This window comes from Microcaecilia unicolor, chromosome 1, assembly GCF_901765095.1.
Source record: "Microcaecilia unicolor chromosome 1, aMicUni1.1, whole genome shotgun sequence".
In the NCBI taxonomy this organism is placed as follows: domain Eukaryota; kingdom Metazoa; phylum Chordata; class Amphibia; order Gymnophiona; family Siphonopidae; genus Microcaecilia; species Microcaecilia unicolor.
In genome coordinates, this window is record NC_044031.1 from 4,171,761 (window position 1) to 4,199,547 (window position 27,787).

Genomic DNA, 27,787 nt, shown 5'->3' on the forward strand with positions numbered 1-27,787 from the left:
GTGGCTACAGGGGGGCCATGGGACAGAGGAGAGTCGCTGGGTGCCTGGAGGGAGGGGGACGCAGGGGAGAGAGGAGAATCGCTAGGTGGCTACAGGGGGGCCATGGGACAGAGGAGAATCGCTGGGTATCTGGAGGGGGGCAGGGGAGAGAGGAGAATCGCTGGGTGCCTGGAGGGGGGCAGGGGAGAGAGGAGAATCGCTGGGTGGCTGGATAGAGGGGGCAGGGGAGAGAAGAGAATCACTGGGTTCCTGGAGGGGGGGGCAGGGGACAGAGGAGAATCGCTGGGTGCCTGGAGGGGGGGCGGGGAGAGAGGAGAATCGCTGGGTGCCTGGAGGGGGGGGCAGGGGAGAGAGGAGAATTGCTGGGTGGCTGGATAGAGGGGGCAGGGGACAGAAGAGAATCACTGGGTTCCTGGAGGGGGGGCAGGGGACAGAGGAGAATCGCTGGGTGCCTGGAGGGGGGGCGCAGGGGAGAGAGAAGAATCACTGAGTGGCTACAGGGGGGCCATGGGACAGAGGAGAGTCGCTGGGTGCCTGGAGGGAGGGGGACGCAGGGGAGAGAGGAGAATCGCTAGGTGGCTACAGGGGGGCCATGGGACAGAGGAGAATCGCTGGGTATCTGGAGGGGGGGCAGGGGAGAGAGGAGAATCGCTGGGTGCCTGGAGGGGGGCAGGGGAGAGAGGAGAATCGCTGGGTGGCTGGATAGAGGGGGCAGGGGAGAGAAGAGAATCACTGGGTTCCTGGAGGGGGGGGCAGGGGACAGAGGAGAATCGCTGGGTGCCTGGAGGGGGGGCGGGGAGAGAGGAGAATCGCTGGGTGCCTGGAGGGGGGGGCAGGGGAGAGAGGAGAATTGCTGGGTGGCTGGATAGAGGGGGCAGGGGACAGAAGAGAATCACTGGGTTCCTGGAGTGGGGGCAGGGGACAGAGGAGAATCGCTGGGTGCCTGGAGGGGGGGGCGCAGGGGAGAGAGAAGAATCACTGAGTGGCTACAGGGGGGCCATGGGACAGAGGAGAGTCGCTGGGTGCCTGGAGGGAGGGGGGCGCAGGGGAGAGAGGAGAATCGCTAGGTGGCTACAGGGGGGCCATGGGACAGAGGAGAATCGCTGGGTATCTGGAGGGGGGGCAGGGGAGAGAGGAGAATCGCTGGGTGCCTGGAGGGGGGCAGGGGAGAGAGGAGAATCGCTGGGTTGGCTGGATAGAGGGGGCAGGGGAGAGAAGAGAATCACTGGGTTCCTGGAGGGGGGGGCAGGGGACAGAGGAGAATCGCTGGGTGCCTGGAGGGGGGGCGGGGAGAGAGGAGAATCGCTGGGTGCCTGGAGGGGGGGGCAGGGGAGAGAGGAGAATTGCTGGGTGGCTGGATAGAGGGGGCAGGGGACAGAAGAGAATCACTGGGTTCCTGGAGGGGGGGCAGGGGACAGAGGAGAATCGCTGGGTGCCTGGAGGGGGGGCGCAGGGGAGAGAGAAGAATCACTGAGTGGCTACAGGGGGGCCATGGGACAGAGGAGAGTCGCTGGGTGCCTGGAGGGAGGGGGCGCAGGGGAGAGAGGAGAATCGCTAGGTGGCTACAGGGGGGCCATGGGACAGAGGAGAATCGCTGGGTATCTGGAGGGGGGGCAGGGGAGAGAGGAGAATCGCTGGGTGCCTGGAGGGGGGCAGGGGAGAGAGGAGAATCGCTGGGTGGCTGGATAGAGGGGGCAGGGGAGAGAAGAGAATCACTGGGTTCCTGGAGGGGGGGGGCAGGGGACAGAGGAGAATCACTGGGTGCCTGGAGGGGGGGCGGGGAGAGAGGAGAATCGCTGGGTGCCTGGAGGGGGGGGCAGGGGAGAGAGGAGAATTGCTGGGTGGCTGGATAGAGGGGGCAGGGGACAGAAGAGAATCACTGGGTTCCTGGAGGGGGGGGCAGGGGACAGAGGAGAATCGCTGGGTGCCTGGAGGGGGGGGGGGCGCAGGGGAGAGAGAAGAATCACTGAGTGGCTACAGGGGGGGCCATGGGACAGAGGAGAGTCGCTGGGTGCCTGGAGGGAGGGGGTGCAGGGGAGAGAGGAGAATCGCTAGGTGGCTACAGGGGGGCCATGGGACAGAGGAGAATCGCTGGGTATCTGGAGGGGGGGCAGGGGAGAGAGGAGAATCTCTGGGTGCCTGGAGGGGGGCAGGGGAGAGAGGAGAATCGCTGGGTGGCTGGATAGAGGGGGCAGGGGAGAGAAGAGAATCACTGGTTCCTGGAGGGGGGGGGCAGGGGACAGAGGAGAATCGCTGGGTGCCTGGAGGGGGGGGCGGGGGGAGAGGAGAATTGCTGGTGCCTGGAGGTGGGGGGGGCAGGGGGAGAGAGGAGAATTGCTGGGTGGCTGGATAGAAGGGGGCAGGGGACAGAAGAGAATCACTGGGTTCCTGGAGGGGGGGCAGGGGACAGAGGAGAATCGCTGGGTGCCTGGAGGGGGGGCGCGGGGGAGAAGAGAAGAATCATGAGTGGCTACAGGGGGGCCATGGGACAGAGGAGAGTCGCTGGGTGCCTGGAGGGGGGGGGGCGCAGGGGAGAGAGGAGAATCGCTGGGTGGCTACAGGGGGGCCATGGGACAGAGGAGAATCGCTGGGTATCTGGAGGGGGGGCAGGGGAGAGAGGAGAATCGCTGGGTGCCTGGAGGGGGCAGGGGAGAGAAGAGAATCACTGGGTTCCTGGAGGGGGGGGGCAGGGGACAGAGGAGAATCGCTGGGTGCCTGGAGGGGGGGGCGCAGGGGAGAGAGAAGAATCACTGAGTGGCTGGAGGGGGAGCAAGGGACAAAGGAGATAGTCTCATTCTCTCTCTGTCACACACACACTCGCACATTCACTCTCTCGCTCTCACACACAGTCATTGTCAAACACACTCTGTCAAACATACACACTCCGAGGAAAACCTTGCTAGCGCCCGTTTCATTTCTGTCAGACACAGGCCTTTTTCACTAGTGTCCACATTAAATTTCACCTGCCATTTGGATGCCCAGTCTTCCACTTTCCTAAGGTCTTCCTGCAATATTTCACAGTTCGGACATGTTTTAACAACTTTGCATACTTTTGTGTCATCTGCAAATTTAATCACCTCACTCGTAGTTCCGATTTCCATTTCATTTATAAATATATTGAATAGCACCAGTCCCAGTACAGATCCCTGCGGCACTCCACTGTTCACCCTCCTCCATTGAGAGAAATGACAATTTAACTCTACCCTCTGTTTTCTGTCCAATAACCAATTCCTAATCCACACCAGAACCTTGCCTCCTATCCCACGACTCTTTAATTTTCTCAGGAGTCTCTCATGAGGAACTTTATCAAAAGCTTTCTGAAAATCTAGATACACTACATCAACCGGCTCACCTTTATCCACATGTTTATTCAAGCCTTCAAAGAAATGAAGCAAATTGATGAGGCAAGACTTCCCTCGGCTGAAACCATGCTGACTCTGTCTCATTAAACCATATTTGTCTACGTGTTCTGTAATTTTATTCTTTATAATAAATTCCACTATTTTTCCCGGCACTGAATTCAGGCTTACTGGTCTGTAATTTTCCCAGATCGCTCAGTAACCATTTTCAAAAATCGGCATTCCACTGACCACTCTCCAATCTTCAGATACTATGGACGATTTTAATGATAGGTTACGGATCACTAACAGCAGACGAGAAATTTCACGTTTGAGTTCTTTCATTACCCAAGATTTCTTTCAGTTCCTCCACATTGTCACCCTTGAAAACCATTTCTGGTACATCTTCTCCCATAAAGACCGAAGCAAAGAATTCATTCAATATCTCCTCTATGGCTTGGCCTCCCTAGTGCCTCTTTTGCTCCGTAGTGATGTAACAGTCCCACAGATTCCCTCACAGCCTAAATGCTTGACCCTTAATTTGTTTTTAGCATTAAATTGTAGAATATGGGCCCAGCCATGAGCCTTAAGACCAGGGCCTAAGAATAAACAGTTAGCTAATTTGGGTGACTTAAAAACTTATGAGATGCTTGTAAATATGGGACCCCAGGTAACATGCTGGACATGACCTAGGGCCATATATGAAGCTGAATAAGTCTGGATATCTGTGTGTGGAGCTAGGCCTCAATGGGTTAAAAGGACAAACGAAAAAGTGCTTGCAATTGTCATTTACAGAAAATACTGAGATGATTTACTGGAAAAGCTCAAGTGACAGATGTTCTGTTACTGAATGTGATACGAGATAAGGATTTTGATGTCAGTTGCAAGCAGTTTGAATAAGGAACTGAAATGTGAATTTCTGAGAATGGGTTATAGACTTTGCACTGTTTTAGGAGAATTTGGAAGTAGGTAAACAGGTAAAACAGTGGAGGAGTGGCCTAGTGGTTAGGGTGGTGGACTTTGGTCCTGAGTTCGATTCCCACTTCAGGCACAGGCAGCTCCTTGTGACTCTGGGCAAGTCACTTAACCCTCCATTGCCCCATGTAAGCCACATTGAGCCTGCCATGAGTGGGAAAGCGCAGGGTACAAATGTACCAAAAATAAAATAGATACTATTGGAGATTCTACATGGAATGTTGTGACTATGGGAGATTCCACATGGAATGTTGCTACTATTTGAGGTTCTGTTGCTACTATTGGAGATTCTACTTGGAATGTTGCTACTATTGGAGATTCTACATGGAATTTTGCTATTCCACTAGCAACATTCCATGTAGAAGGCTGCGCAGGCTTCTGTTTCTGTGAGTCTGACGTACGTGCAGGACGTCAGACTCACAGAAGCAGAAGCCTGTGCAGCCACATTGGTGATCTGCAAGGGCCGACTTCTACATGGAATGTTGCTAGTGGAATAGCAACATTCCATGTAGAATCTCCAATAGTAGCAACAGTGGAGGAGTGGCCTAGTGGTTAGGGTGGTGAACTTTGGTCCTGGGGAACTGAGGAACTGAGGAACTGAGTTCGATTCCCACTTCAGGCACAGGCAGCTCCTTGTGACTCTGGGCAAGTCACTTAACCCTCCATTGCCCCATGTAAGCCGCATTGAGCCTGCCATGAGTGGGAAAGCGCAGGGTACAAATGTAACAAAAATAAAATAGATACTATTGGAGATTCTACATGGAATGTTGTGACTATGGGAGATTCCACATGGAATGTTGCTACTATTTGAGGTTCTGTTGCTACTATTGGAGATTCTACATGGAATGTTGCCACTATTGGAGATTCTACATGGAATGTTGTGACTATGGGAGATTCCACATGGAATGTTGCTACTATTTGAGGTTCTGTTGCTACTATTGGAGATTCTACTTGGAATGTTGCTACTATTGGAGATTCTACATGGAATGTTGCTATTCCACTAGCAACATTCCATGTAGAAGGCTACGCAGGCTTCTGTTTCTGTGAGCCTGACGTCCTGCACATACGTGCAGGACGTCAGACTCACAGAAGCAGAAGCCTGCGCGGCCACATTGGTGATCTGCAAGGGCCGACTTCGCTAGTGGAATAGCAACATTCAATGTAGAATCTCAAATAGTAGCAACAGTGGAGGAGTGGCCTAGTGGTTAGGGTGGTGGACTTTGGTCCTGGGGAACTGAGGAACTGAGTTTGATTCCCACTTCAGGCACAGGCAGCTCCTTGTGACTCTGGGCAAGTCACTTAACCCTCCATTGCCCCATGTAAGCCGCATTGAGCCTGCCATGAGTGGGAAAGCGCAGGGTACAAATGTAACAAAAAATATAAATAAAATGAGAATGACCCTGAATAATCAGAAATAAGATGATTTACTAATAAATAGAAAAACAGATGGTCGAAAGAAGAAGTTTAATAAACCATTTGGGGAACAAGAAAAAGGCGGTCTGAACTGACGTATGCCCTCTAGAACTAATGGAACACTTACCCTACATAAGTCTTAGCTTTAATCAATAGAATTCAGAGATGTCATACTGAGTATTCACGTCTTGTGACCAGTGTAACGCTCTCTATGAGAACCAAGCCTGAGGCCTGTTTTGATTGATTTACCTAGAATTGCTGTACCACTTAACCTGAAATCAGATTAATAACAAAGCCTTCTGAGTCTGTCTCTCCTTCTTTACAGTAGATTAAAACATTCTATGTGCTGCAGTGGTGGACACTGTTAGCTTCTATATAGAACTGTGTTTATATATTTATAGATGAGGGAGAGCAGATAGACTGGAGCCTTTAACTTACATGCTGAAGACACCCTTTGTTCTGGGAAAAGAGAAGTACCAAAAGGGTGCAGGCATTTCAGAGAAAAGAGAAGTCATAAAAACCTCATAAACAAGATAATGTGGTTTAACAACCTAAAGGGGAATAACATAAGGGAAATAGATCCTGGGAAAAAGAGAACTGTATGGACCTCTGTGGAAAGTACCTAGTAAAAGTGGAAAATAACTTGCAGAAGTAAATGAATTGTTAGCTTGTCAATTTTAGTATATAAACAGCTTGATCAGAGTATTACTTTGGAGAAACGAGGGCGGCCAACACTTTTGTGTAGTAGTTCCGTTCTCCCAATGAGAAAATCATTGATTGTATTTGTATTGGGTAAGTAATAAAAATTGCTTTTCTCAAATGTGGCCTTCCTAGTCTTTTATCCCCTCAAATTGTGGGTGGCTGGTACATAGGAATTTGGGGTGGTGATAAAAGGAATAGAATAATTAAAAACAACATCTAAGCTGCCAAATTCCAAATTTGTCCTCTAGGTCAGTCAGCAGAGTCGACGGAACTTCCCTAAGTTCGTATAGAACCCTCGGATGGATTCCATCTGGCCACGTTGCTTTGTCTAACTTTAGTTTAGCCAGCTCCTCACAAGCACAGTCCTCTGAAAATCATTTAGGGTCTACCACATCTCCATTTGTACTTGTGTTTCTCTTCTAGGTCCTGCTCCTGGCCCTTCAGCTGTGAACACAGAACAAAAATATTTCTCATTCCACATTATCAGCTTCTACATATTTCACCACTTCACCTTTGAGTCTCACAATGCCGCTTGGGCACTTCCTTCTATCACTAACATATCTAAAAAGTCTTGTCCCCTCATTTTAACGTTTTGGCTATTTTTTTCTTCCATTTGCATCTTTCCTTTCCTGACTACTTTACCAACTTCTCGTAGCTTTTCTACATATTGTAGCCTGTCTTCCTCTTCCTGTGATCTCTTGTAGTACATTGGCTATCCTTCAATATTCCGGTAGCATGTTTGATTTTAAGTAAGATATTACCAATAATAGCTCTACAAGTTCATTTTGTGGTTCCATCATACTCAGGGATATATACCATCTGGGCCAGGTTTACTGAGATTTATGTTGTTCTGTTTTAGAAAGGTTTGGACAAATTCCTGGAGGTAAAGTCCATGAACCATTTTTAAGGTCGACCTGTGGAAAGTCACTGCTTATCTTTGGGTTAAGTAACATGGAACCTTTCTACTTTTTAGGATCCTTCCAGGTACATTTGACCAGGATTAGCCATTGTTGGAAACAGGATACTGGGCTAGACGGATCTTGAAGGATAATTTTTATGTTTTTATGTAGTCTTCTGCTGGTATCATTTTTCAAACAGGAACAAGTCCTGGAAGAGAAGGATCCTGGACTCCCTTCTTCCATGTTGATATGTTAGGAGAATAAATCCATCTGGAATCTAATTCATTCTGAGTACCTCCCTGTGTCCCTGAGTGTACTTCTTGGTTTGTGTTTCAGATGCGGGTGACGTTTGAAGACATCACTGTCTCTTTCTCCCAGGAGGAGTGGGAGTATTTAGATGAAGGGCAGAAGGAGCTTCACAGGGAGGTGATGAAGGAGAATTATGAGATCCTGATGTCTCTAGGTAAGGATTGCATTATCTGCATTTTTAGAAGACAGAGGGGCTGATTTCTTATGGTTCCAAAGTGAGGACACTTCCTGAAAATGAAATCACACAACAGTCTGTATACACATTTAGGTCTAATATCCAACCGGTTAGTTTAGAGGCAGACAGGCAGGCAGCAAAAAGTCTGTCTTAACTTTATTTGCTAAGGTTAGTCAGGTGCTGGTCTTAATAGTGGAGTGGAGGAGTGATCTAGTGGTTAGGGTGGTTGACTTTGGTCCTGGGGAACTGAGGAACTGAGTTCGATTCCCACTTCAGACACAGGCAGCTCCTTGTGACTCTGGGCAAGTCACTTAACCCTCCATTGCCCCAGGTACAAATAAGTACCTGTATATAATATGTAAGCCGCATTGAACCTGCTATGAGTGGGAAAGCGTGGGGTACAAATGTAACAAAAAAAAAATATTGGTCAGTGCTTCTGGGTGATCACTGATGGCCAGATATTGAATGCCTGGAGCCACACATGCCACGACATTGCATATCTGGTGTCAGTTCAGCCCAGCCCATGACTGTACTTACATAGAGGGGCATAATCAAATAGCACCGGCCATCTCCATGGGCAGCCATCTCCGGGGCCAGCGCTGTAAGTGGGCGGAGCCAACCATATTTTTGAAAAAGAAGGTCGGCCATAATACGGTTGGTCCCGGCCAAATGTCAGAGCTCGCCGGATTTCAGATGGCCGGCATCGATTTTCAGCCATAATGGAAAATAATGCCGGTGATCAAAAACCCGGCCAAATCTAAGGCATTTGGCCGTGGGAGGAGCCAGCATTTGTAGTGCACTGGCCCCCCTCACATGCCAGGACACCAACCAGGCACCCTAGGGGGCACTTCTAAAAATTTTAAATAAAAATAGCTCCCAGGTGCATAGCTCCATTACCTTACCTTGGTTGTATTTATTTATTGCATTTGTATCCCACAGTTTCCCACCTCTTTGCAGGCTCAATGTGGCTTACAATACATCATGAATGGTGGAAACATATAAGAAAATAGACATTTAGTGTTACAGAAGGATCTTGGGTAACATGGTAATGATAAAGCATGATAATAGTATAACAAGCAAGTATTATAAGACAATTCTGGATATATGTGGAGGAGTTCACATTTGTTGATCTTTGTGGTATGCCTTGTTAAAGAGATGGGTCTTCAGTAGTTTGCAGAAGTCAGTTAGTTCACAGATCATTTTTAAGTTGCGTGGCAGCGCGTTCCAGAATTGTGTGCTCAAGTAGGAAAAGGTAGACGCATGCATTAGTTTGTATTTTAGACCTTTACAGTTGGGGAAGTGAAGATTAAGGAATGTGCGGGATGATTTTTTAGCATTCCTGGGTGGTAGGTCTATCAGGTCTGACATGTAGGCTGGGGCATCTCCGTGAATGATTTTGTGAACTAGAGTACATATTTTGAACGTGATGCGTTCTTTAAGTGGGAGCCAGTGTAGCTTTTCTCCTAGGGGTTTAGCACTTTCATATTTTGATTTACCGAATATGAGTCTAGCTGCAGTGTTCTGGGCTGTCTGAAGTTTCCTGATTATTTGCTCTTTGCAGCCAGCGTAGAGTGCGTTGCAGTAGTCTAGATGACTGAGTACCATTGATTGTACCAGGTTACGGAAGACGGTCCTTGGGAAAAAAGGTCTTACTTTTTTAAATTTCCACATTGAGTGGAACATCTTCTTGGTTGTGTTTTTCGCGTGACTCTCAAGTATTAGGTGTCGATCAATGGTAACTCCAAGAATTTTTAGGATGTCTGAAATTGGAAGATTCAGTTTTGGTGTGTTAATGGTGGTGAATTTGTTCGTGTTACGTTGAGAGGTGAGTATTAGGCATTGGGTTTTTTCTGCATTGAGTTTCAGTTGAAATGCATCCGCCCATGAATGCATGATATGTAGACTTTGGTTGATGTCATTGGAAATTTCCTTTAAATCTTGTTTAAATGGGATGTAGATCGTTACGTCGTCTGTGTATATGTATGGGTTGAGGTTTTGGTTTGATAGTAGTTTGGCCAAGGGTATCATCATTAAGTTGAATAAGGTCGGTGAGAGGGGGGATCCCTATGGAACTCCGCATTCAGGTATCCATGTGGCTGATATAGTCGAATTAGATGTCACTTGGTATGATCGTGTGGTTAGGAACCCCTTGAACCAATTGAGAACATTGCCTCCAATTCCAAAGTACTCGAGGATATGTAATAGTATTCCATGATCAACCATGTCGAAGGCGCTCGACATGTCAAATTGAAGAAGTAGTATGTTCTTGCCAGTTTCAATCATTTGTTTGAATTAAGTCATGAGAGTAACTAGTACTGTTTCAGTTCTGTGGTTAGACCGAAATCCTGACTGGGAATCGTGTAGTATTGAGAATTTGTTTAAATAGTTTGTGAGTTGTTTGGTCACCATCCCTTCCATTAGTTTGGTTATTAAGGGAATGGATGCTACTGGCCTGTAGTTGGTTAGTTCACTAGCACTTTTCTTTGCAAACCCCACTCCCCACAACTCTACACCATTACCATAGCCCTAAGGGGTGAAGGGGGGCACCTACATGTGGGTACAGTGGGTTTTGGGTGGGTTTTGGAGGGCTCCCATTTACCACCACAAGTGTAACAGGTAGGGGGGGTAAGGGCATGGGTCCACCTGCCTGAAGTGCACAGCACCCACTAAAAACTGCTCCAGGGACTTGCATACTGCTATCAGGGAGCTGGATATGACATTTGAGGCTGGCATTAAGACTGGAAAAAAAATGGGGGGTTTTTGTTTTGGGTGGGAGGAGGTTGGTGACCACTGGGGGAGTAAGGGGAGGTGATTCCCGATTCCCTCCAGTGGTCATTTGGTCAGTTGGGGCTCCTTTTTGAAGCTTGGTCCTGAGTAAAAAGGGACCAAGTAAAGGCGGCGAAATGCTCGTCAAGCCTGGCTTTTTTCTTTCCATTATCATGCAAAGCTGGCCATCTCGTGAGCACGCCCCCGTCCCGCCTTCACTACCCTACTGACATGCCCCCTTGATGTATTGCTGGCTCCGTGACGGAAAGCAGTTGAATCCGGCCAAAATCGGCTTTCGATTATACCGATTTGGCCGGTTTCAGGAGATCGCCGGCCATCTCCCGATTTGTGTCGAAAGATGGCCGGCGATCACTTTCGAAAATGAGCTGGATAGTAACATAGTAGATGACGGCAGAGACAGACCTGTACGGTCCATCCAGTCTGCCTAACAAGATAAACTCATATGTGCTACTTTATGTGTACTCCTGACCTTGATTTGTATCTCAAACCACAGTGAGATCCACAAGAATATGATCGTAACCAAATACACTTTCTACATAGGAGGAAAAAGCCTCAAATGTATAGGGAGAGCTCTGTTGTTGAAATTTACAACTCAAAGGAGATCCACTGAATCATCACGGGCAAAAAAACCCTCCTACAAAAAGCTTCTGTGCTCGCAATAACCGCCTTAACCCCGACTCCGAGGAGGTACGCTTTTTAAATTTTAGGAGGAGGGGGTTGCTGGTGCTGGGAGGGAGGACGGGCGGGCCGGCGGGCGGGGGGCCTGTTGCTCGTTGGGTTGGAGGGAGGGCGGGAGGAAGGTCGAACTGGGAGGGAGAGTGGGCGGACCAGTGATGGCGATGGCGCGCGTGCCAAGGGAGAGGGCTCTGCGTGCCCTCTCTGGCACGCGTGCCATAGGTTCGCCATCACTGCCCTATACATTTGAGGCTTTTTCCTCCTACTTAGAAAGTGTATTTGGTTACAATCATATTCTTGTGGATATCACTGTGGTTTGAGTTGAATTTAATTTTATGATATCCTTAACAGCTCTGGGTATTCATTTACTTGATTTGTATCTGCCATTTTCAGGGCACAGACCGTAGAAGTCTGCCAATCACTAGCCCCGTCTCCCAACCAATAGCCCCGCCTCCCACCACCGGTGCTGCCACCCAATCTCTGCTAAGCTTCTGAGGATCCCTTCCTTCTGAATAGGATTCCTTTATGTTTATCCCACGCATGTTTGAATTCCGTTACCGTTTTCATCTCCACCACCTCTCGCGGGACAGCATTCCAAGTATTCACCACTCTCTCTGTGAAAAAATACTTCCTGACATTTTTCTTGAGTCTGCCCCCCTTCAATCTCATTTCATGTCCTCTCGTTCTACTGCCTTCCCATCTCCGGAAAAGGTTCCTTTGTGGATTAGTACCATTCAAATATTTGAACGTCTGTATCATATCACCCGTTTCTCCTGTCCTCCAGGGTATACATGTTCAGTTCAGCAAGTCTCTCCTCATACGTCTTGTAACGCAAATCCCATACCATTTTTGTAACTTTTTTTTTGCACTGCTTCAATTCTTTTTACATCCTTAGCAAGATACAGCCTCCAAAACTGAACACAATACTCCAGGTGGGGCCTCACCAAGGACTTGTATAGGGACATCAACACCTCCTTTCTTCTGCTTTCACACCTCTATACAGCCTAGCATCCTTCTGGCTATTGTTGAGAATTGAGGGGTCCCAAGCCCCCCCAAGAAGGCTAGAGTGACCTTAATCTGACTCCATCTCCAAATAGCATTAGTACTGGGGTAATCAGGGAGTTGTGAAGTTCTAAGAGGAATTGCCACTGAGAAAGACGTTAGGTCTAAGGGACCCGCATTAGTCCGCCTCTCAGCACTGGCAAGGAATAGATACCAGCCTTATGACAAACTGGATTTAGGTTACAAGTTATACAATGCAGCGAATGATAGCCTGATACAGCAAAAGCGTTTATACTTACTGCCTTTCATCATTAAGTGAAGCCCACAAATCATCATTTGGAATGAGGAGTTTATTTGCCAAGGTATAAATCAAATCAGTGATTGACAACAAGCATGTACAATCAATTAATTATAGGAATATAATACGTTGCAAACAGGGGTTAATTATTTGCTAATCTTTTATAATTTCTTTTACCAATTAGAGGTTTTACAAGGGAAAGCAATTAGGTAATTTGTTAATTCTGCTGGACACATTGGTTTCCCTTGGAGAGAGAGTGGCAACCCTTTTCTCTCTAACTCAAACCAGGAACTACCCTGAATTTTATAGGTGCCCTCAGGATATGGGTAATATGACAGTAGATATACCTGATTGGATCTATGCTAATGTCATGGTTGTCACTGATTGGCTCATGCTCATGAGTAGCTTCTATCTTGCTAACATGGTTTTATCTTTAGCTCGCTTGATCACAAATCTTAAGCAAGACCCTGCTCACAGGAAAGTCTCCCTCCTCTCTTGGACAGCTAGTTCCCTATTTTCTCTGCACCTGGCATGACTCACTCATTGCTCAACTTGTTTTTCTAACTTACATTAGAGAAAATTCCACTTTGTAACAGATACGGGCTTCCATTTTGTGTTGAAATCCTCCATTTTGTTTCCATATCTATTAACTTAATTTTTAAGCCTCAATCCGGGCTACAAACTAGGCCATACTTTTCCAGTAAGCTCCCAGTTATGTCAGCCATCAGATTTCTGACTCAGCCAAGGTCTGTAATAGCCTGAGCTCTATGACTGGGCCCTCCACCATTCTAGTGGGGGGGGGGTCTCTGGCTGTACCATAATTATACATTCCCCACTTGTCACCCCCTCTGAGGAGGGGTGACACAAAGCTCGTCAAGCTCGTCATCATCCATTCCAGAGGGTGGCAAACTATCAAACGAGAGGGTGAGTTTTGGTCTTACAAATTGCTAGAAGGTATGGTGCAAGATAGGAAACTTCATTCTCAGGTGATATATTATTTGGGGCATATGGAATTCTCGTTATATTACCCAACCCCTTGGGCCTTAATCCTGATGTCATCTCTCTTGAGACTTACTCAAACCTGTAGTGAGGGAGGTTTTATGAATGGGACAAATCCATGAGTTCATCTACAAAATCTCATGAAGTATCGGTATGTGGGTAATAACAATTTCAGGTGGATCGTACCAATAAACACTTTCAGGTCTTTCTATGGCTTCTATTGTATCTATAGCATAGTGCATGGGGAGATAATCTAATGTATCTATCTCAGTGGTCTTGAGAAGGAACAGTGGTTTCGATTAAGCATTGTTATGGGCTCAACAAATATATGGTTAGTACTCTGTTTGCAGGCTGTTTAAGGTTGTAGGTATTCAGAATCCTTAAACAGGTCGGAATTCCTGGACCTTACTATTACTCATCATTGGCATCCAATCATGAGCACTAAAAAGTGGATAGCAAGTATGGGGTTGCCTCATACAGCAAAAAGGGTCAATCCTAGGAAAATTTATATTAACAAAGGTCATGCATGGATCTTGACATATGCATAATGACCTGGAAGTATGGGAAGCATTTTATATATCCGTTACCCCACTTGGAGCTTAGTCAAACCTACAGAAAGACATGCAGCTTAAGTAAGCCTACACCAAAGTTAAACAATTGCATAACTGGTTGATACTAACAGGGTTTACACCTACATTATGATATCATAGCCAGTATTAGGGTTTGATATTACCCTTGTATCTGAGCAATATCAACTTCAATTTAAATTACATAAACAGAAATAACGGGGAAACTCTTAGAAAAACAATTAGAACAATACAGGAAATATTAGGAAAATAAAAATAAAACCTTTTCAATATATAGACAGGATTACTGCTAAACTGAAAATAAAACAAAATATGAATCTATAATGTCCATAAACAGCAACAGTAATTCTCAAATTAAGTATCAGTTCTGAATTCTCTTTCATCGATCATGGTTGAGGCGGTGGAAGCGCTGAAGAATCTGGACGGAGATCTGGAAGATCTAACAGGGCTGGGTTTTCAGGCTGGCCTGCTGAAGGAAGTGGCCGGTCTTGAGATGGTTAGGCTGGTAACATCTGGTTCTACGGCTGAGTAAACCCGTATATCTTTCCCATGGACCCAAGACTTGTGGTCCAGTAGTTTGCAAGGTGTAAAGATTATTGCCACAACCTTGGGGGATCTAACATCATTTGGGCCTGGATAGATCTTGAAGACGTACTTGTGGTGTACAAACTTGGATCTTGCCATGTCTTTATTCTAGGCATGCACCATCATAATCAGTCCATCAAGAGTCAGAGGCTGGCAAAGGAATAAGCAAAATAACTGTATGCCTAAATGATACATTGCTATATCTTGGTGGGCATAATATATAGATGTCAAGAGACATGAAAGACAATGTAAACATGGAGAAAACAGTGCTAATTAAGTGCAAAAGCAAAAGCGAAACCATAAGGGTTCAATAATGAAAAGCCAATTTACATAAATAGCAATAGTATATATGAAATTATATCTCCTGATTGGTAGGGATCAGAGCTTCAACTGCAACCTTCTTAATACTAGGAATTGGGATTTGCATAATATATCCCCACTTCTGGCTTGCATAATGTGCAAGACAGATTGGTAATTACTACTAACAGAAGATCAAATAACAATAGGTAACTATATGGAACAAAAGAAAAGGGTAGGAAAAAAAACAATTAAAATTTAGAGATGATGTTGATTGTTCAAGTTATAGATGTATGGAGGGTAAGGAATGTGGTGCACAAAAATAGTCAAAAGGCACAGGCAATGCGTTGCAATCTATCGCCAGTAGATATGGAATCTTCACTTACCTGGCAGGGGAGATTAGTCCATGATCCAGAAGGTGGCGCTCCCAGGGTGAGGCACGGCCATTGCACTCAGGCTTTGCTGACCCCTGCGATTTCCCCACATGCGGGAAACTCGACTGCATAATTTCTGGTAGGGTTGGGCCCTCAGCTGCAGGAGGCCAGCAGGACTTACAAGTTAGATGATTCAGAAAGAAGGGTAGCTTAGGAAATAGTCATAGTCAAAGCAGAAGACTAATGTGCAGAGATTTAAAACTCATAACTAGTCCAGATGATGGAAGTATCTTCTGGAATCACGGTTGCTGTCTGTTGTAATAGAGAGCTCATACGTAAAGTGACATGTAGGTTCTGGAAAAGATGAGCCTGCAAAAATATTTAATACAGCAGAATATTTAAGAGCATAACCAAGAAGGTCTAAATTAATGACATCATTTGGACAAAAGAAAATTCTCATTGCAGGAGGTGGCGCCTTTTTTTCATGCCAGAGTTCAGTGGCAGCAGAAGTACCAAACTGGAATAGAGGCGGTAGGTCAGGATTTGGATTAGCAGTCTTCACTCAACCTACAGGACTTAATAAATAGAGCTGATATAAGAAGTAATATCTAGTAGTCAAATCTCAGCACAGCACCATTAGAAAGAAAAATCAAAGAATGCATTGTCAGTTCCTTGGGGCACCAGTAGGTGGAGCATAGTCTCAATATAGAAAATCACAAGTTACAAGTAGAAAACAATTTTTTTCTGTAGATAAGATTTTGCTGGCACAGGAAGTCAGTAGAGTCTGAGGAAACATTGTGGTCAGAGTCTGCTCCAGGAAAATGCAGCCTTTAATATGATATTTAGAGAGATAGAGAAAAGCCAATATCAGAAATGTAAAAACTATATATTTCTATGAGGGCTCCTCACGTGACCTTTACAAGGTTTAAATAGGTCGAATGAGAAGGACAATAACCTATAGTCCTCTGTAACAGTTCAGAACCAATTTGGAAAATAAAAATTATATTAAATTTTAAACTGATCCTTTCTATGCTTTCACAATTTGGGCCCTAAATTATGACAGCATATCAAGATTCACATTCAGAGGGATAGCTAAAATAAGCTTATATATTCCCAGGAATCAATTTACAATTTAGAGTATATTTTAAATACAGAGGAGGAGCCGCCTCATAAGCAGGAGACAAGTAGGAGGATTTCTTAAAACATTATAGTAAAATTCAAAAAATCAAAGATATAATAACAATTTTTATTAATGCAATAAATGCACAAATTGACCAGTAGGCTATGTTCATATGATAAATGGAACAGCTTGTAAGCTTACGTTGTAAATTGAATTCTAAACAAAGAGTAGCAAGGATAACACAGAATCATAGAATAACCCATCTAGTCATTAAAAATCTGAAACACGTAATGAATTCCTGTATCATATACTGAGTTCAAAGCTTTTGCAAAAATGAACTTAAGAGAAAATAAGAACTACAAGGGTTAATCTCTGTCATTCGGTCCTAAGGAAATCACGAAATAACGGTGCTTCCTGTGTCTAATTTGAGTTTACTGCTCACTGCAAGCATTGGATATTATGGTGACTGAAAATAGGGCTATACATCAAACAAAAACTGTAAGTTGAAGTTTTCATATTAATACTTCATGCTGGTGTAATAGAATTAATACTTCAGGAGAGGAAAAGGAGGACAAGAAGGTTATTACTTTATCTGCTTCCAGAGATACGGTTCTCAATGAAGAGGAAACTGGCAATTGTAACCAGTCTTATCTGAACATAGCTCTGAAATAATAGCAACCTGAATTACTTTAGTTCTGATTTACCAGTTAGTTATGTTATGCAAGGGTTAATCTCTAAACCCTATCGAGAACCAAAAATGCTGGAACTCTATACAATAATATATCTTAAAACTATAAATCTTTAAGAGGCAGGGAAGGAAGTTTGAAAGTACTAGATAAGACGTGAAAAGAAAAATTAAAACAGTTAATTCATTCTTACGGAACACATCCCCAATAGAGAACCAGGAAGTGAACATCAGCACTAGTTATTTTAAACAACGGCACAAATAAACAGTGTTTTAGATGGCATATAATATAGAACCTTTCATAGTAAATATCTGGAATAATTAAGCAATTTTCAATGAACACATACGCGGACACACACCTATAAAATTAAAACTAAAAAGTGCTTGCATTTCTAGTGAAAGCAATTTACCAGAAGTCAAAAACAATCAGGTATTTAACATCACGTCACAAATCAAACAAACATTGCTTAAATGAAATAATATACAATCCTGGAAAAAACACTCCTTTGAGATTTACTACCACTGCAGTTGATAGGCAATCTCGCAGAGTAACCTTAAAGCACTAATTTAAAAGAAATGATTCCTTAATAACTAGGTGGTTTAGTTTATGCTATTTATGACAGGACACACAGAAACATACAGACATACAGACGTAAAATTAAAACTGTAACCTAATCCTGATACGTAGAAAACTTAAAGTTCAGAAGAGGAAGCGAGATATTTCTAAATGTAGTTTAAAACCAATCATTGGAATTGTGCACGGTTAAGGAATTGTTTAGGGTTTCAAAACAAAAAACATAAAAATAAATATTCCAGTAGTCAATCACAAGTCACAGCACACTAACAGAAAAGGAAAACCACACTCATACACAGACACAGTTATTGTCCCACATACAGAGGTGTCCCTGTGTACTGAGGACAAAATCTTAATCCTAAATTTGGTAAAATAAAACATTTAAATTAAAGCTAATCCAACAGGCTATGACAGTATATAACGGCAAGCTTAATAGTAACACATATAATAAATGAAAATATACTCACGATTCGTGCAACTTAATCTCCAGCGCAGAAAATCAATTGAGAAAGAGGATAGTTGGCGGGATCACTATGCCCTTCCGAACTCTTGGTGGCATAGGGATGTCAACCGCAAAATAGAAAGGTCTGTTTCGGAAAGTCCTTACCAGAGATCTGAATAGATGTTAGATCACCAGTATCTGGTGTTGGGTGCGGAGAGGAAGATATGATATAATGGGTAGTGAACAACCTCACCCAATATGTATAATAATGGGATCTAGTGAGCAAGTGGTCTACAAATAAGTTTCAGATCTGTAACATGCTATAGAAAAATGAACTAGAGTAATAATATATATATTGACCAGACCTAGAATCTGGTACAAGGTCAGTGGTTCAAAAGGCAGCTTCAGGGATAACAAGGAGACCTAGAAATGAGAATGTGCTAACAAAACATCGAATGATTATCCTGATAGAACATGCAGAGACATAACACAATCATACTCACGCATCTATTAATGTACTCCAACATAGGGACCCAAAAATAAAAATTACTAATTGGCGGAAAGCTCAACGCTTTTGCCGCAGGTTAAATTGACAGACAAATGAAAGTTAAAGAGCAGTAAAGTGTGCAAGAGTAATCAGTGTCAGCTATTATATATACTACTCTATCCCCAATCAATGCATACTACTCTCCAGAGTGTGCTTCTAAAGGCAGGAATGAACTCTGTTTCTACAGCCTGCCAAGAATCGTCGCGGTTGCTATTGGCCACGGGTTCCAACCCATGATAGAGCCCCCAAAAAGGGACAGTGCCACGACTCCCAAAAGAACCCAAAAGACCCGCGAATAAGGTCTCATGAATCGAAGAGCAGCGGTCCAATGGGTTTTCGCTGATTAGGAAGCGTCCCAGTTACAACTAATCACCCCAATGGGCCTTCAAAGCTTTGGAAGCGTCTCGGTTACAACAAAGCATTCAAAAATTTTTGTGGCTAGGAAGCGTCCCACATTGCAACTATCCGTACTAAAAATTTTATGGTTAGGAAGCGTCCCACATTGCAACTAACCGTTCATAAATATGAAAAAGGCCCTCGTCAACTAGTCCAAACTTGCAACTTAAAACGTTAGACGTCTCTTTATTGTTCCAGCGCGCATCTGTACTAGGTAACTCATGTGCGGGCAATAATCCAAGACTAGCAGGCCACTCCAAAAATGGAATGGAAATTCTGCTCAAAATCTAATAATTGAGATACCGTCATCCATTGAAGGGTCTCAGATCCTCCCATGGGTGTAAGCCCCAGGCATCGATATCAAAGCCAATGGTTATAGCGTGACACAGGGAGAAAAGAAAATAATAAAAGAATAGCATATCCCAGGGAAGAGCCCCTAAAACCTACTTTAGAGGTGGTAAAAACAGAAAGAAATAAAAAGGAAATAAATATTTTAAAGTAAAACAAAACAAATGTAAGCTCATCAGGAAAGGTACAACCATAAAAGAGCCATTAGTTGGAACACATTAGCCAGAACAAATCAAAAAAAAAAAAATGTGAAAAATTCCACGTTCATCATTCACTAAACAATATATTTTTCCATTCAAGAAACCACGAAAAGGAAACTCAAAAGCATTAAAACGGAACAGCTGACAGTAAGAAAGCCTGCAATGCAAGGGCAAACAGTACAAATAAATTCATTCATGCAGTTATACCTGTAGTAAAAGAAGAAAACTATTTAGGAAAGATAAGGAAAGAAAAAAACTTTGCAGCTTAGCAACAAATCTAAATACAATAGTGAGTATTGCTATTCTAGCATTGAAGTCTCAAAGAGAAATGGCAGACTGCCAATAGATTCTGAGTCAGTGAAACAGGAAACAAGCAGCGGAAACTGTTGCCAAGCAATAATGAACATCTTAGAAACAGTTTCTACAGAGAAAAGGGAAGTGAAAAAAATGTCGCAGCAAGTTTAATATACCCAAAATAATGTTTAGACAAAAAAGAAATATAACTGGCAGTACGGGAAAGTTCAATAAGTGAATGTTGGAAGCAGCTTTGGAAAAAAAAACTTTAAAGTAAAGTTAGTACTGAAAACAGAGAAACTTACAGTCTCCAACAGGAGGGGAGGGGGTATAGAGAGTGGAGGGACAGAAAAATCTCTCAGGAAGTATCAAAAAAACTACGCAGGAGAAATAGAGATAAGATTTAGTATTGAGAACTCCTCTATTATAACCACATTGTGGAATACGATAAGATCTACCAAGCTATCTCTTGCAGCATAAAAAAAAAATCTGTTTCTGAGTTGTAACGAAACCGGGCAACAGAATAGATTGCCAAATCTTAATTCTGAAAGTCTCAGAAACAGTTTTAGAAAGCAAAAATAAAACAGCAGTTTAAGTGCAGCTAAAGTGACTACGGGGAACAGAGACGGAATACAGACCGGGACTTCTCAAGCAGAGATTTATAATATCATGAAAGTTTCAGACTGGGGTTTCCAAAGCAGGCAGGCATAGAAATAAGTGTGGTTTATCAAGTATAAAGCTGTATGACAGGAAGGAAAAAGGGGGGGGGGGGAAAGAGTGCCCATAGAGCCTGGCAGTAACAGAAAGATAAGGAAGCAAGACTTACTATGCAGTTTTAAATGTGAAGCAGGAAATGGAAGATAAAACAACAGAATTTTAGTCAAGAGCTATAATCAACCCCCACTTTGACAAAAATTCGGGTGGCGTGTTCAAATCGAACGGAGGGTCACCAATGTTGAGAATTGAGGGGTCCCAAGCCCCCCCAAGAAGGCTAGAGTGACCTTAATCTGACTCCATCTCCAAATAGCATTAGTACTGGGGTAATCAGGGAGTTGTGAAGTTCTAAGAGGAATTGCCACTGAGAAAGACGTTAGGTCTAAGGGACCCGCATTAGTCCGCCTCTCAGCACTGGCAAGGAATAGATACCAGCCTTATGACAAACTGGATTTAGGTTACAAGTTATACAATGCAGCGAATGATAGCCTGATACAGCAAAAGCGTTTATACTTACTGCCTTTCATCATTAAGTGAAGCCCACAAATCATCATTTGGAATGAGGAGTTTATTTGCCAAGGTATAAATCAAATCAGTGATTGACAACAAGCATGTACAATCAATTAATTATAGGAATATAATACGTTGCAAACAGGGGTTAATTATTTGCTAATCTTTTATAATTTCTTTTACCAATTAGAGGTTTTACAAGGGAAAGCAATTAGGTAATTTGTTAATTCTGCTGGACACATTGGTTTCCCTTGGAGAGAGAGTGGCAACCCTTTTCTCTCTAACTTAAACCAGGAACTACCCTGAATTTTATAGGTGCCCTCAGGATATGGGTAATATGACAGTAGATATACCTGATTGGATCTATGCTAATGTCATGGTTGTCACTGATTGGCTCATGCTCATGAGTAGCTTCTATCTTGCTAACATGGTTTTATCTTTAGCTCGCTTGATCACAAATCTTAAGCAAGACCCTGCTCACAGGAAAGTCTCCCTCCTCTCTTGGACAGCTAGTTCCCTATTTTCTCTGCACCTGGCATGACTCACTCATTGCTCAACTTGTTTTTCTAACTTACATTAGAGAAAATTCCACTTTGTAACAGATACGGGCTTCCATTTTGTGTTGAAATCCTCCATTTTGTTTCCATATCTATTAACTTAACTTTTAAGCCTCAATCCGGGCTACAAACTAGGCCATACTTTTCCAGTAAGCTCCCAGTTATGTCAGCCATCAGATTTCTGACTCAGCCAAGGTCTGTAATAGCCTGAGCTCTATGACTGGGCCCTCCACCATTCCAGTGGGGGGGGGTCTCTGGCTGTACCATAATTATACACTATGGCCACCGCCTTGTCACACTGTTTTGTCGTCTTCAGATCCTCATATATTATCATCCCAAGATCCATCTCCCTGTCTGTACGTATCAGACTCTCACCACCTAACACATACGTCTCCCGTGGATTTCTATTCCCTAAGTGCATCACTTTGCATTTCTTTGCATTGAATTTTAATTGCCAAACATTAGACCATTCTTCTAGCTTCTGCAGATCATTTTTCATGATTTCCACTCCCTCCTGGGTGTCCACTCTGTTACAAATCTTGGTATCATTACTACTACTACTACTATTTAGCATTTCTATAGCACTACAAGGCGTACGCAGCGCTGCACAAACATAGAAGAAAGACAGTCCCTGCTCAAAGAGCTTACAATCTAATAGACAAAAAAAAAAATAAAGTAAGCAAATCAAATCAATTAATGTGAACGGGAAGGAAGAGAGGAGGGTAGGTGGAGGCGAGTGGTTACAAGTGGTTACGAGTCAAAAGCAATGTTAAAGAGGTGGGCTTTCAGTCTAGATTTAAAGGTGGCCAAGGATGGGGCAAGACGTAGGGGCTCAGGAAGTTTATTCCAGGCGTAGGGTGCAGCGAGACAGAAGGCGCGAAGTCTGGAGTTGGCAGTAGTGGAGAAGGGAACAGATAAGAAGGATTTATCCATGGAGCGGAGTGCACGGGAAGGGGTGTAGGGATGGACGAGTGTGGAGAGATACTGGGGAGCAGCAGAGTGAGTACATTTATAGGTTAGTAGAAGAAGTTTGAATAAGTTGATTTGTATTTGAGACCTTTGCAGCTTGGGTGGTGGAGATTTAGGTAAGTTCATGTTGATTTGATTGCGTTTCTTGTTGGTAGGTCTATGAGGTGTAAGCTTTGGTTTCGTTGTGTTGTGGAGTTTAGGCACTTAAGTTGGGTCGATGGGGTAAGCCTTTTTGAACAGGTTGGTTTTTAGTTATTTCCAGAAGTTTCGGTGGTCGTGCGTTGATTTCACCTCTTTTGGTTGTACGTTCCACAGTTGTGTGCTTATGTAGGAGAAATTGGATCCACAAGTTGATTTGCATTTGTATGGCAACATTCTGCAAGGTCTGCTGCTGATGCAAATAAACCGATGTCATACCCACATAAACAAAGTTGCCATAGTCTAATTGAAATACTAAAAGGATATGTATCAATGTATGAAGGGTCCCCTCTTTAATAAAGGTATCGCAATGTACCCAAGAAGAAAACAAAGAAAAAACCTCTTTTAAATTTGTTACGGTAGCTGAGTGACATGTTCATCCACTGCTACCCTAGCTGAGATAACATTTAACCGTCTCTCTGACCTCATGTGCAACTTTCTTGAAATTAGTCACCATATTTTCCAACTCCTCTTACTCTCTTACCTGGAGTGTTACCTCGAGTGGAGGAGTAGCCCAGTGGTTAGTGCAGTGGACTTTGATCCTCGGGAACTGAGTTCAAGTCCCACCGCAGCTCCTTGTGACTCTGGGCAAGTCACTTAACCCTCCATTGCCCCTGGTACAAAATAAGTACCTGAATATATGTAAACTGCTTTCAATGCAGTTGCAAAAACCACAGAAAGGCAGTATATCAAGTCCCCTTTCCCTTACCTATCTGTAGGTTCCATCTTTTCTATACCCTTCACTGTCTATTCAAATGTTCTATTACGTATTGGGTTGACATAGTAAGTAGTATACTGTGCCATACTTTGTATTGCTATTTGACTATTTTTACTGCTGTTTGATCTATTCTTACTGTAATCGGCCTTGAGTGAATTCCTTCAAGAAGGCGGTAAATAAATCCAAATAAATAAACAGAAATAAAATTATTCTGTTATGAGAGAAGAAATATGAACTCCCGTAAGCAACTTAATAGTGTTATTTTGAATTAATTGTAACTGGGAAAGTGTCACATTAATCACAACTGATCCGAGATGTGCGGCTGCATCAGTGTCTGATAATCTCAGAGCAGTGATTATAGGATCAGAAATGCAGAAATATTTTTACAGTCAGGAATATATGATTAATGCCTTTCTCAACCTCCACTAGGTGACGAGATCACACAAGAAAAGGAGAGAGAGGAGAAGCGAGAAGAACGTGAGAAATCGTTTACACACGAGGAACGCTTATCACAACACCTGAAAACACACACAAAAGAGAGACGCTGTCCATATACTGAGTGTGACAAATGTTTCCATCGTAAGGATCACCTAACACAACATCTGAAAACACACACAGAAGAGAGACGATTTCTATGTACTGAGTGTGACAAATGTTTCAATCGTAAGGAACGCCTAATACGACACCTGAAAACACACACACAAGAGAGACGCTTTCCATGTACTGAGTGTGACAAATGTTTCAATCGTAAGGATCACCTAATACGACACCTGAAAACACACACACAAGAGAGACGCTGTCCATATACTGAGTGTGACAAATGTTTCCATCGTAAGGATCACCTAACACAACACCTGAAAACACACACACAAGAGAGACGCTTTCCATGTAATGAGTGTGACAGCTCTTTCAATTGTAAGGGTCACCTAACACGACACCTGAAAACACACACACAAGAGAGAAGCTTTCCATGTACTGAGTGTGACAAATGTTTCATTCGTAAGGAACACCTAATACAACACCTGAAAACACACACACAAGAGAGATGCTTTCCGTGTACTGAGTGTGGCAAATGTTTCTATCGTAAAGATAATCTAACACAACACCTGAAAACACACACACAAGAGAGACGCTGTCCATATACTGAGTGTGACAAATGTTTCCATCGTAAGGATCACCTAACACAACACCTGAAAACACACACACAAGAGAGACGCTTTCCATGTACTGAGTGTGACAAATTTTTCAATCATAAGAATCTCCTAACTCAACACCTGAAAACACACACACAAGAGAGACGCTGTCCATGTACTGAGTGTGAGAAACCATTTCAATGCACTGAATGTGAGAAATGTTTTCTTTTCAAAGGACAGCTAGAGAATCATTATAGAAGCCACACGGGAGAAAAACCATTTAAATGTGCTGAATGTGGGAAATGTTTAAGCTCAAAACCTTCACTAAGAAAGCACCAGGTAATTCACCTTAAAGAAAAACACTTCCCCTGTAGTGAATGCAATAAAAGCTTCACACGAAGGAGTAGTCTAATATCGCACCAGAGGATCCACCTGGGAGAGAGAATCCATCAAAGAACCTTTTCGTGCTCAGAATGTGGGAAATGTTTTCTTTTCAAAGCACAGCTAAAGAATCATCATAGAAGCCACATGGGAAAAAAACCCTTTAAATGTGCTGAATGTGGGAAATGTTTCAGATGGAAATATAGCCTAAGATTACATCAGAATATCCACACAGGTGAGAGAACATTTCCATGTAGTGAATGTGGAAAATGTTTAAGCTCAAAAGGTACACTAAGACAGCACCAGGTAATTCACCTGAAAGAAAAACACTTTCCATGTAGTGAATGCAATAAAAGCTTCACACGAAGGAGTAGTCTAACATCGCACCAGAGGATCCACACGGGAGAAAGAATCCATCGAAAAACAACCCAAAGAATCTTTTCGTGCTCAGAATGTGAGAAAAATTTCAAACATGCAAAATCCCTACGGACACATCAGAGAAGCCACAAAAATGAAAGACCATTTCCCTGCACAGAATGCAAGAAGAGCTTCACACGCCGGCATTGCCTGATAATTCACCTGCGAACTCACACTGGGGAAAAACCTTTTCCATGTACCGAATGTGGGAAAAGGTTTAGTCGCAAAGATCTCTTAGTATTACACCAAGCAAATCACAAAGAGCCATTGAAGGGGAAGAGATTTCAATGTACTGAATGTGATAAAATGTTCTGTGTACTATCACAGCTAAAATACCACCAGAGGTGCCATACGGGAGAGAAACCATTCCAATGTACTGAGTGTTTTAAAAGATTTTCCCAACAGTCAGGACTAAATCAACATCTCAGAATCCACACAGGAGAGAAACCATTCCAATGTACTGAGTGTGATAAAAGATTTTCCCACAAGTCAGGACTAAATTGCCATCTCAGAACCCATACAGGAGAGAAGCCATTCAAATGTACTGAGTAAGGGAGACGATTTAGTCAAAAGAGCAATTTTAAAAAACATCAATTGTTTCACACTGGATAGGTTGCCTAGACCTGTTAGATGGACTGAACACCCCACCTACCCCCCTTTGGACAGAGCTCACTGCTCCTCGCTGTAGACGTTTGCAGCAGAGCAACAGAAGGAGGAAGGTCCCATAGTCCTCCTAGCTCCTCAAAAGGACTGTCTCTTTTGAGTCCTAGGCGGTGCACCTCGCTGAGTAGAACTGCCCCTCCCAATTTTTCACACAGGACTGGCTCTCCATGCATCTAGCTGCTGAGCAGGACTTGTCTTCAAGGAGGCTCTGAAGCCCGGACTCTCCCAAGTCCTTGACCGGCTTTTCACGCTCCTTCCCAAACAACAAACCCTGAAAGGTGATCTTGAAGTGCTGAGACTTGCAGGTTGCATCTACTGACCAGTTCTACAGCCACTAGGAGGGAACAGAAGAAAGGCTGTAGGGTATTGTGCAACATGACAGAATGAAACAAGGAAATGAAGACAGCTTTGGTCACCACTAGGAAGGCCGCTCCAAGGCATTTAGCACGTTCACTAGGAAGGTCACTCCTGAATCCAGCCATGCAATTTCCAGAAGGTCGCTCTTTGCTACATAACCACCACAAATTGCCAGCTGAACACCTTGCACTGCCTTCTTATCAATGGAATCCTTCAGAGCCAAACCTCACCCACTGGAATAGTGGCCTTCTACATCACCATCATCACCGAAAATGAAACCACAAAAATGAAAGACCATTTCCCTGCACAGAATGCAAGAAAAGCATCACACGCCGGGATTGCCTAATAAAACACCAGCGAAATCACACTGGGGAAAAGCCTTTTCCTTGTACTAAATGTGGGGAAACGTTTAGTCGTAAGGGTCTCTTGGTATTACATCAAGCGAATCACAAACAGGCATTAAAATCAAGGGAGAGACCATATCCATGTATTGAATAGTGTTACTATTGTCTAGCCTATGCTCTGATTGTTTAGCTTTGATTGTATATTATTTTCAAAAAAAAAGTTCAATAAAAAAAAAGAAAAAAAAACAGGCTGATGCTAAGCGAAACTGTATAAAAGTTTGTATGAACTATGTCAGTAGTCAGGCTTAAGGTCTTGCAGCTGTCTGCTTTCAACTTCTTCTCACAGGAAAACTAATCATTACCTTTAGTTGGGCTAGAGAGGCATCTTGTTCTATTTTTAATCTTCCAGTAATATGATTTTAATAAAAGCATTTGAAATTCTAAAAAAAACTGGAGTGACGTTCGTTATGAGTTTTCCTGTGAAATTGTTGAGAGTTTATCCGGGGAGAAGCACCCCGAAGGTTTAGCCCTTGCAGCCTAAGATCCCTCCCGGGGAATTAGGGGAGGGGGATTAACGCACCTTCACTCTGGAATTCCCTACCTATTTTCACCTCGTTTTAATGAATGTCTTCTGATATGCTATTTTATGGAATTGTATGGTCATTGGAGGTGATGATGCCCCTGGATAAGACTCTGGTGAGACCTCATTTAGAATATTGTGTACAAGTCTGGAGACCTTCAGAAAGATCTAAACAGGATGGAGTCAGTCCAGAGGGCAGCTACTAAAATGGTCAGTGGTTTTTGT

General features: G+C 43.5%; 1 protein-coding gene and 1 non-coding gene across 2 annotated transcripts; both read left to right on the forward strand.

Annotated features, from left to right (window-relative positions):
- The first annotated feature begins 7,754 nt into the window (after positions 1-7,754).
- Positions 7,755-27,034, forward strand: LOC115462052 (oocyte zinc finger protein XlCOF6-like). The gene is made up of 2 exons (XM_030192101.1): positions 7,755-7,790; positions 24,117-27,034. The coding sequence occupies exons 1-2, from the start codon at positions 7,757-7,759 to the stop codon at positions 26,168-26,170; spliced, it is 2,088 nt and encodes a 695-aa protein (XP_030047961.1). The 5' UTR covers positions 7,755-7,756; the 3' UTR covers positions 26,171-27,034.
- Positions 15,420-15,588, forward strand: LOC115460775. The gene has a single exon (XR_003940568.1). It is a non-coding gene; the product is annotated as a U1 spliceosomal RNA (small nuclear RNA).
- Positions 27,035-27,787: the final 753 nt, after the last annotated feature.